The sequence below is a fragment of the Pan troglodytes genome, chromosome 19, assembly GCF_028858775.2.
Source record: "Pan troglodytes isolate AG18354 chromosome 19, NHGRI_mPanTro3-v2.0_pri, whole genome shotgun sequence".
NCBI lineage: Eukaryota > Metazoa > Chordata > Mammalia > Primates > Hominidae > Pan > Pan troglodytes.
Window position 1 is genome coordinate 26,974,497 of NC_072417.2, and position 10,560 is coordinate 26,985,056.

General features: G+C 41.3%; 2 protein-coding genes across 13 annotated transcripts; both read left to right on the top strand.

The window, feature by feature from the left end:
• Nucleotides 1-3,669: 3,669 nt before the first annotated feature.
• LOC129135263 (keratin-associated protein 4-12) lies at nucleotides 3,670-4,761 on the top strand. 3 transcript variants are annotated; one of them, XM_009432208.2, is made up of 2 exons: nucleotides 3,730-3,995; nucleotides 4,086-4,335. In XM_009432208.2, exons 1-2 carry the CDS (start codon nucleotides 3,730-3,732, stop codon nucleotides 4,333-4,335), a joined length of 516 nt encoding a protein of 171 aa, XP_009430483.2. The 3 variants fall into 3 exon arrangements, with proteins under 3 accessions (XP_054526464.1, XP_009430483.2, XP_016786563.2); XM_016931074.2 differs by having other exon boundaries at nucleotides 3,730-3,875; nucleotides 3,921-4,335; XM_054670489.1 differs by having other exon boundaries at nucleotides 3,670-4,761.
• A 4,764-nt stretch (nucleotides 4,762-9,525) lies between these two features.
• LOC100613382 (keratin-associated protein 4-11) lies at nucleotides 9,526-10,275 on the top strand. Of its 10 annotated transcripts, XM_054670487.1 has the most exons (3): nucleotides 9,526-9,781; nucleotides 9,872-9,991; nucleotides 10,142-10,275. In XM_054670487.1, the coding sequence occupies exons 1-3, from the start codon at nucleotides 9,568-9,570 to the stop codon at nucleotides 10,273-10,275; spliced, it is 468 nt and encodes a 155-aa protein (XP_054526462.1). In that variant the 5' UTR covers nucleotides 9,526-9,567. The 10 variants fall into 10 exon arrangements, with proteins under 10 accessions (XP_054526462.1, XP_009430479.4, XP_003315491.5 ...); XM_009432204.4 differs by having other exon boundaries at nucleotides 9,526-10,055; nucleotides 10,146-10,275; XM_003315443.5 differs by having other exon boundaries at nucleotides 9,526-9,950; nucleotides 10,026-10,275.
• Nucleotides 10,276-10,560: the final 285 nt, after the last annotated feature.

Here is a 10,560-nt window from a genome sequence, read left to right on the forward strand (position 1 = left end):
AGTGAATATGGCATTTGGGACGAAAGATTGAAATGTAAAAATGATGAGTATTACTAAATTGATTATTTTCTCTCAACTTTTTCAGTGTCCACAACTAGAAAATATTTGCTTAAAAGATAAAGTACATCAGCGTTTCTACTGATAATTACAGGATTTTTACTTAACCTCATATCTTTTTCCTAAATCTCTTTTATTCCTTGCCAAAAATAACCATTCCTTGATGTAATTACTCATTTTCTTTATTACATAATGCTTGCACAACAATCTTGGAATAATATTGCCAATACTAATAACAACAGTGTAGTTATTGCAAACAAACTTAACAGGTTTTTGAAAAAAACATTTTGGCCTTGGGATAGTTACTTTCTCTGAAGTTATGCCTGGATATACAGTTAGATTCCATTGTTGTGGTGGTGGTTTTAGTGATTTTGAGAGATTTTAAAAATTTAATATTTTTATAAGTATGTAAAATATTTACATGGGTGCAAAGTCCAAGCTACAGAAAAAGATACATTCAAAAATAATCTAGTGTCTGTTTCTATCTTCTCTATTCTATTCCCTCCATCCTCTATGGGTCAATTTTTAAAAAACAAACATGGGCTGGGTGTGGTGGATCACGCCTGTAATCTCAGCACTTTTGCGAGGCTGAGGCAGGTGAATCATGAGGTCAGGTGTTCAAGACCAGCCTGGCCAAGATGGTGAAACCCCATGTCTATTAAAAATACAAAAATTAACCGGGCGTGGTGGTGGGCGCCTGTAATCCCAGTTACTCAGGAGGCTGAGGCAGAGAATTGCTTGAACACAGGAGGTGGAGGTTGCAGTGAGCCAAGATCGCTCCACTGCACTCCAGCCTGGGTGACAAAGTGAGACTCCATCTCAAACAACAACAACAACAATAACAACAAAACCAAATGTGGTTGATTCTTCCATTATTTTTTTCTTTGTTTTCAGCTACATTAAATTACAATTGACATATAATAAATAAACTGCATGTACTTAAAATGCACAATTTGATGTTTTGACAGAAGTCCCTCTTTCCTGTTTTCTCATCTCCTCTCTCTCTATTCTTCTGTCGTTTCTTAAAGTGTAAGCAAATATACTTTCAATATTTATATCCTGGATTTTTAAAACATTGTTGTAGAACAATTGTACACATTTTTCTCCACTGCTTTATCGTCTCCTAACAATATCTACTGGAGATTAATTTATAGTAGCCTATAGAGACACTCCTTATTCCTTTTGACAGCTGCATAGTACTCCATCGTGGGAAGGCACCACAGTTTATACGCCAGTACCCTATTGAAGGACACCTGGGTTGTATCCAGTGTTGTTGTAGTTTTTAGTTTTTTTCCCAAATAGAACTGTTATGAATCGTCTTGTGCAATATCTTTCATATATTTACCTGAGTATGTTTGAGATATTTTATGGAATTGGGATAGCTGAGTCAAAGAATAATGCTGCTAGTTATTGCCAAACCTTCACAAGACAAATACGAGCATGCCCATTTTCACATCATCTCACTTCCAGAGAATGCTATCAGATTTTGAATTTTTGATAATCTAACAGGTGAGAAATATCATACCATATTATTTCATTTCTCTTACTATGCATGAGATTGAGTATATTTATATGGTGGTAAAATATTTGCATTTTATTTTCCCATTAGGCTGTTGGTCTGTTTTCTATCTATTTCCAGAAGCCTTTTTTTCTTCTTCTTCTGTCACCCAGGCTGGAGTGCAGTGGTGCAATCTTGGCTCACTGCAACCTCCGCCTCCTGGGCTCAAGCAATCCTCCCACCTTAGCTTCCTGAGTAGCTGGGACCACAGACCACAGATGCATGCCACCTAGCCTTTTTTTTTTTTTTTTTTTTGCTTTTTTGTGTTTTTTTGGTAGAGATGGGGTTTTGCCAAGTTAACCAAGTTGGTCTCAAATTCCTAACCTCAAACAATCCGCCTGCCTTGGCATCCCAAAGTGCTGGGATTACAGGTGTGAGCCACCGTGTCCAGTCTCAGAAGTCTTTTATATACTATTAACCCTTTGTCCGTGATATTAATTGCTAGTCCTTTTTTATTATTTAGTCATTTGTGTTTTTACTTTGTTTATGATGGTTTCTTACCATGCATCTTTTTTTTTTAAATTTTACTTTAAGTTTTGGGATACATGTGCAGAACATGCAGGTCTGTTACATAGTTATACATATGCCATGATGGTTTGCTGCACCTATCAATCCGTCATCTGGGTTTTAAGCCCGACATGCATCAGGTATTTGTCCTAATGCTCTCCCTCCCCTTGTCTGTCACCCCCGACAGGCTCCAGTGTGTGATGTTCCCCTCCCTGTGTCCATGTGATCTCATTGTTCAACTCCCACTTAGGAGTGAGAACATATCTTGCATGTTTTTAATTATAAATAATTGTTTTTAAATATCAGGAGGGATTTAATTGCAAAATGTTCATGCACAAAACGTTCCTTGAACACTCTAGGAGAGACGCCCTTTCCCTATTACAGACTGTGTGACTTCAATCTATCTGGGCCTCAAGTACCTTGGATGTAAAGAATTTAGAAAAATTGTGTCTACATAGTAGAATCCTTGTGAAGTATAAACAAGATAACAATTATTGAGGACTCAGAAAATTCCTGACACATAGTAAGCACTCAAAAAATTATAACTATTAGTATTGTTTCATCTTTCATTGGAAGTGTACAGATTAAATACATAATTGTTATTTTGTTCACTAATCACACCATTCTCTAAATAGTTGCTAAATTCTTTCCTATACATGTTTCTTATTTGTCTTGTTTAAGCTTCTGTAGGACAGAAATTAAACTTGATCCTTTGTTTCTTTTCTCCATGTATCAAGCAAAATATCTCCAACATACATTGTGAGAAAAAACAGCTTTCGAGTATGAGAAAATCTACTTTCAATAACACTTCAGTTAAACACATTCAGTGGGTATCTTGACTTACCAACAAAATAGAACAAAAATGTTACTTATGATCCACATCTCTGAAGAACATGCCAACAATAATTTATAAAGGGACCTATCATGCCAATGTATTTTTACTTTTAAAGCAATGAATCATTGCATTATATCTGTTTCAAGCTAAATAGAGTCAATAACATGAAGCAGGAATTTCAGTGGGATCTTTTATATCTCACTGACCAGCCACAAAATTCAAAGGAATCACAGTGTTCCTTATTATACACAAGTTACCTCCTATCACCCCCCAAAGATGAATCTTTCATCACATTTTCCTACCAGCATTCCATGCAATTTATTTTTAACCCCTTTGAGAGCAGAGGAGATTTAGTCATCATAAAATCTATTTTCAACTTATTATCCAGGAGTCAAATAAATAAAGAATTAACTTATGAAATCCAATCAAACAATGTCATGTAATGGGTCTACACATCAGAAGACACATCAGATGAAAGAAGCAGAATGAGAGCTGATTCACTTGGCTTAACCAAATTGGATAGCTCAGAATACAACAGGAAAAGGAAATGTTGCCTTTTCTATTTATAGAAATATTTACCAGATAAGCACAACTATCTAATTTACTAAAAAACAACTGATTCTCTATTAGTAATGTGCAAACCACAAGATTATTCACATGGTCATATTGGTTCTCAGCAGGGTATAAAAAGCAAAAGAGAGAACAAGGAGAGATCAAACTCAGAACACTCACTCTCCTGGAAACCCACCGAGAACCTCCACCCTCTGACACCATGGTCAACTCCTGTTGTGGCTCTGTGTGCTCTGACCAGGGCTGTGGCCTGGAGAACTGCTGCCGCCCCAGCTGCTGCCAGACCACCTGCTGCAGGACCACCTGCTGCCGCCCCAGCTGCTGTGTGTCCAGCTGCTGCAGGCCCCAGTGCTGCCAGTCTGTGTGCTGTCAGCCCACCTGCTGCCGCCCCAGCTGCTGTCAGACCACCTGCTGTAGGACCACCTGCTGCCGCCCCAGCTGCTGTGTGTCCAGCTGCTGCAGACCCCAGTGCTGCCAGTCTGTGTGCTGCCAGCCCACCTGCTGCCGCCCCAGCTGCTGTCAGACCACCTGCTGCAGGACCACTTGCTGCCGCCCCAGTTGCTGTGTGTCCAGCTGCTGCAGACCCCAGTGCGGTCAGTCTGTGTGCTGCCAGCCCACCTGCTGCTGCCCCAGCTGCTGCATCTCCAGCAGCTGCCGCCCCTCTTGCTGTGAATCCAGCTGCTGCCGCCCCTGCTGCTGCCTGCGTCCAGTCTGTGGCCGAGTCTCCTGCCACACCACTTGCTATCGCCCAACCTGTGTCATCTCCACCTGCCCCCGCCCCTTGTGCTGTGCCTCCTCTTGCTGCTAAATCTCTGCTGTGAACACACCACTTCCTTATTACGTCCTTTCCTACAGATGAAGGCTCTCATTGCAAACATGCGGACTGTTCAAGAGAATTGATCTGGGTCCCATAAGCAAACCTCATCCTTAGAAATTCTGTATTTGCATTCTACCTTTTGTCCAAACTCCCTTCCTTCCAAAGGAATCCATTGACAATCTCCTAATAAATTGACAAATTGTCCTCCAACATCCCCCCGCCTCTTTGACTTCAGGACATTTATTCATCATGCCTAAGGAATTTGAAGATTGCCTCTATCATTTGTAGGGCCACAGATCTTAAAGCCTCCAACCTTGAAGTCCAGTGAAGTCTCTCTCTTAAAGTCTTTTGCAAACATTTTTGTACCTTATTATTTCCATGTACCAAAATAAACCTCTATTCTATTGGCACTGAAAATTGAATATGATTCTTATTCTCTTTTTAAAAAGGGTTTTATATTTGGGTCCTGGGTGATTACATTTAACTACACCTGTAGGGCTCACAGCACAGATTAGTCAACCTTCTAACAGAGGTCAACTGACATCGATCACTGCCTAGTTTTTTTCTAGAAAAGTCTTTTCAGGCTTAGGCAAATCAATTAGTCATTTTGTAGTCTTTAGACAAAAAGAGTGAAGCTGAAGTCATGAAATATCCATGAATATAACAACAGGGGAAACGTTTTGAAAGATTGATCACAACTCATTATCTTTTAAAAAATAATTTCAACTTTTATTTTAGAATCAAAGAGTACATATTCGTATTTGTTACATGTTGTGTGATGCTGAGGTTTGGGCTACAAATGATTCTGTCACCAGGTACTGAGCTGTGGGTCATTTTTAGCCCTTCCTCTCTCCCTCTCTCCCCCTTTTTGGAGTTCCCAATTGTTCTCATCTTTGTGTCCATGTGTATCCAATGTTTAGCTCCCATTTGTAAGTGACAACATGCAATATTTGGTTTTCTGTTCCTGGAATAATTTGCTTAAGATAATGTCCTCCAGCCACATCCATGTTGCTGCAAAGGACAAAATTTCATTCTTTTGTATGGCTGTGTAGTATTCCATGGTGTGAAAATGTCACATGTTCTTTATCCAATGCACTGTTGATGGGCACCTAGACTGATTCCATGTCTTTACTATTGTGCACAGAGCTGTGATATTTTAAAACACTGTATTTCAATTTCTTTTTTTTTCCAGTAAAAGCAGCTAATAGGTGGTTTAGCAAAGTCCATGTATTTTCTACTGAGTCATGTGTAATGAATCCTCAACACAAACACAGTGGATCTGCTTCATTCTGACTGGCAGAGTTTCAATGGGGAGTTCATGCTGCCATGTAGAGAGGGCCACCTTCATGGCCAGGCAGGTGATGGAAATGAAGGAAGCAGGCCTAGTGAAAACTCACAGGTATGCTGGAGACTGATTTTTTTTCTTTTCGTCCAAAGTCATGCCCTCTTTTTAGGATGAAACTATAAAGACCCACATTTCTCTCCAACCAGGGATGACTCTAATGGGTCATCTCATCTCCAGAACTCCCTATAGGTTCATCTGAGACTTCCATGGAGATTGCCCTGCAGTTTGATTTATCCCAGTGTCAAACTTGATCTTCCTTTCACTTTCCTTTCCTTTCCCTTCCCTTCCCTTCCCTTCCCTTCCCCTCCCTTCCCTTCCCTTCCTTTCCCTTCCCTTCCCTTCTGTTTCCCTCCCCTTCCCTTCCCTTCCCTTCTCTTTCCCTCCCCTTCCCCTTCCCTTTCCCTTTCCCCTCCCCTCCCTTTCCCCTCCCCTGCCCTCCCCAGTGTTAATCCCGAGAGCATGCTTCAATAAACCTCCTGTATGTTGCTCTCCATCTCAGTGTCTGCTTCCTGGGGAACCCAGCCTGTCCCCCAAAACAATTTGAAATTCGTGATAGCTAATTTGAGAGCTCAAATGACTGACTGAAATCTACTTTTAATATTTTAGTTCCTGAAAGAAATAAGAATGTAAACATAATAGCAGAAAATATATTTAACAGAATATGTAGAAAAATTATGAATTTTATATAAATCACATTTATTATTTTCTAAGGATGTTTAGATCATTTATACACAAATATATGCTCTTTAAACATTTAGACAATACAAAAGAATGTGACAATGTGAACAAAAGTAAGTTTCCCATCATGGTTTTTGCCAATCCCATTCAATACCTAATGTTGCAAATTGAGATACATCCTCATTAAATGCATGCATAAAACATGTATGTATTTATTTGAAAACTTGGCTTTCGTTGCACATCTCTTGTTCTGATATTTATTCAAACATTATTTTATGTCCTTCAGGAAATGTTAACATTTTCCTTCACATAGCCTTGGCAGATTTATTTACATATTTTTCTATTTACTCTTGAGAACTGTGAGAACATGCTTCTTTTTATTAAATTATACTTTAAGTTCTAGGGTACATGTGCACAACGTGCAGGTTTGTTACATATGTATACATGTGCCATGTTGGTGTGCTGCACCCATTAACTCGTCATTTACATTAGGTATTTCTCCTAATGCTATCCCTCCTCCCTCCCCCCACCCCACGACAGGCCCCAGTGTGTGATTTTTCTCCATTAAATTTTAGAGAGAATTATCGCTAGTGTATAAAAAGTCTATAGATTAGTATAAGTTCATATTTTATCTGATCTCACGATTCACACTAATACCCAGCTGACTCTACAGGATTTTACAGGTGTGCAATCATGGTGGCCAAGTACCTCCAGCCTCAGGCTTGTCCCTGGGGTTCGTCCCCAGCTGCCCACAGTGGGGGCCTTACCATTAACACAAACACTGCTGGGATTTTCTACCTTTCCTGTCTTACTTTCACCGTTTCCTCACTTGTGCTTCCTGGGATCATCCCCCAAATAAATTATGTGCACTCAGGTCTTTTTCTCAAGGTTTGCATTGGGTAGAATTTAAGCTAAGACAACAGATTATCAGCAAACATTTTTGGCTGACTGATACCAAACTGGAAATAATAGTTATTTCAATCAACAAGAGTAAAACGAGGAAGTCAGGAGGTGAAGGAGAACCAGTGCTACCATCTGGCGTTTACTTCCTTCCTGTCTTTTTACTGTGTGAATATAGGCATGCATGTTCTACACTGTATTCTTGGTTATCTATAAACAAGTCTCATTCTATAAATTGAATCTTAACTTCCGCAGTTTCCACGTATGTTATTTATCAGGTGACATGTTACCTATCACACAAATGAGTTTAGTCTTCCTGAAATGAAATTATGATTTCTTTGTTTGGAATGTTTTCCTCTCTTTTATCCAGAAGTCAAAAGATATATACATTTTTTAAAGGACCTTACATGCCTCTATGTCATCAAAAAGCCTTCCTTCACTCAACAAACATTTACCACCAGTGTTCTCTGTGCTGAGTATCATGGTAACAAGAATAAATGCCATAGCGCATGCCTTCAGGGTATTTGCATTGCACGTGGTGGAATGACAGAAGTAAATGACTATGATACAGGAGAATGTATAAATTATGAGCACAAGGCAGGAAATCATGATACGTGAATGGGGTAGCTTAGCAGGAAAGATATTATTGAGGAGGAAATATTTTAACTGGGTCTTGACACATGAGTAGGAGTTTGCAGAGTGGACAAAAAAAGATGAAACATTCCAAGAAGATGAAGCAGTTTCAGCAAGCTTAGCAAATTGTATTCTTTACGGCTTTCTTGGCTACACTAAGACGTATTAGGCTTACTTTCTCTTTAACCTTGGACAAGTTGTTTGTTTGTTTGTTTTAACTTTTTAATGCTTCTTTTGAGTATTCCCCTAAAAGACTAATAAGAATATAAACTAGTTCATAAGGTTGTATTAAAGTGTGAAAATGAAACAAATGTAAGATATTTGGTACAATGCCTGCTAGTCAATACTTCACAAGTAATATACATACCGTGAGGGTGTATGGAACTTATCCACATACTATACATTTTTTATTTTAGTTGTTTAATGAAAATAATTGTAATTCTTTTCATTTCTGCCAAACTGTTTCCTATCCATGTGTCTTATGCACGTACCTGCAAGAAAAAGATGAGGGTTTATCTGTTCTACACCCAGAGTACCTAATGGAACATCTTGGATGCATGTTATTGAAGGCTTAATAATTCTAAATATTCTTTATATATAACAAATGCTTTTGTAAATGAAAAATCCATCATGCAATTTTGATGATCAAAGATTAATCAGGCTGGGTGCAGTGGCTCATGCCTGCAATCCCAACACTTTGGGAAGCCAAGGCAGGTGGATCACGGGGTCAAGAGATCGAGACCGTCTTGGCCAACATGGTGAAACCCTGTCTCTACTAAAAATACAAAAGTAAGCTGGGTGTGGTGGCGCAAACCTCCCTACTCGGGAGGCTGAGGCAGAAGAATCGCTTGAACCCAGGAGGTGGAGGTTGCAGTGAGCAGAGATCATGCCACTGTACTCCAGCCTGGTGACAGATTGAGAATCTGTCAAAAAAAAAAAAAGATAAATCAAAACATCCTACTCATAATGCATATACTGTAAGACATACAGCAAAATGTGTTTTTACCCTTTAAAGGCAGTGAGTCATGGGTAAGTACTTTCGCTGGAGACTGTGGAATAAGATCTGACAGAGTTTAGAACTTGTTGGGATCTGACTATCTGCCCGACCATCCAAGATGCAAACACGGGATCAGAGTCATCCTCATTACAGATGGGACATCCTTCCCCAAATGGGTCCTTCCTTCTAATTCCTTCCCAACATTTCACCTGACCAGGACATTCTTTGACAACAAAAGATACATTCACATTATAAAATTCATCCCCCATGATTTGCAGACAGCAATCTGCAGGTAGGAGGGAGAGTCACATTTAAAAACAAAATGTCAGAGAGTCCTGTGACCAGTGCTTTGTAAAAGACACTGCATAGACCAGGGACAAAGGTGACCCCCCACTAATGAAGAAATATGACAAGCATTTCCAATGGAAACACAGGAGCACAGCAGGAAAAGGAAATGGGTTATTTTCTCTGTTTTGGAGTATTTAACTGGAAACACAATTATGTAATTACATGATTAAATTTTCCAGTAGGTAAATAATAACAAGGAAATAATGACATTGTGACAATGGGCCTTCAGGAGGGTATAAAGGGACTACAGGCCCAGGAGACTTCCAAACACAAGAACTTCACTCTCCTAGAAACCCAACTAGATCCTTCACCCTCTGACACCATGGTCAACTCCTGTTGTGGCTCCGTGTGCTCTCACCAAGGCTGTGGCCAAGACCTCTGCCAGGAGACCTGCTGCCACCCCAGCTGCTGTGAGACCACCTGCTGCAGGACCACCTGCTGTCGCCCCAGCTGCTGTGTGTCCAGCTGCTGCAGGCCCCAGTGCTGCCAGTCTGTGTGCTGCCAGCCCACCTACTGCCGCCCCAGCTGCTGTCAGACCACCTGCTGCAGGACCACCTGCTGCCGCCCCAGCTGCTGTGTGTCCAGCTGCTTCAAGCCCCAGTGCTGCCAGTCTGTGTGCTGCCAGCCCACCTGCTGCCGCCCCAGATGCTGCATCTCCAGCTGCTGTCGCCCCAGCTGCTGTGTGTCCAGCTGCTGCAAGCCCCAGTGCTGCCAGTCTGTGTGCTGCCAGCCCACCTGCTGCCGCCCTAGCTGCTGCATCTCCAGCTGCTGTCGCCCCAGCTGCTGTGTGTCCAGCTGCTGCAGACCCCAGTGCTGCCAGTCTGTGTGCTGCCAGCCCACCTGCTGCCACCCCAGCTGCAGCATCTCCAGCTGCTGCCGCCCCTCTTGCTGTGAATCCAGCTGCTGCCGCCCCTGCTGCTGCCTGCGTCCAGTCTGTGGCCGAGTCTCCTGCCACACCACTTGCTATCGCCCAACCTGTGTCATCTCCACCTGCCCCCGCCCCATGTGCTGCGCCTCCTCTTGCTGCTGAGCCCACTGCCCTGGCTCATCTCTCCCTTCACTGCAGGCCCACAGTTGTAGACCATTCTTCTGTGCTGAATATTAGGACACATGGAGTGGGATTGATGTCATTCAGCAGGTTGGATTTCATGTTTCCAATGAGCCCATCACCATCCCGCTGACTGTGAGAACATTCTGGTTCATTTTAAACTCCCTCCCTTGCTTTCTTTCTCTTCCAGTCATGGCACCAAATATGAAATAATTTGTAATCCACTAGCTAAGAAATTATTCCAATCCTCTAAATTCCTCATTTTTT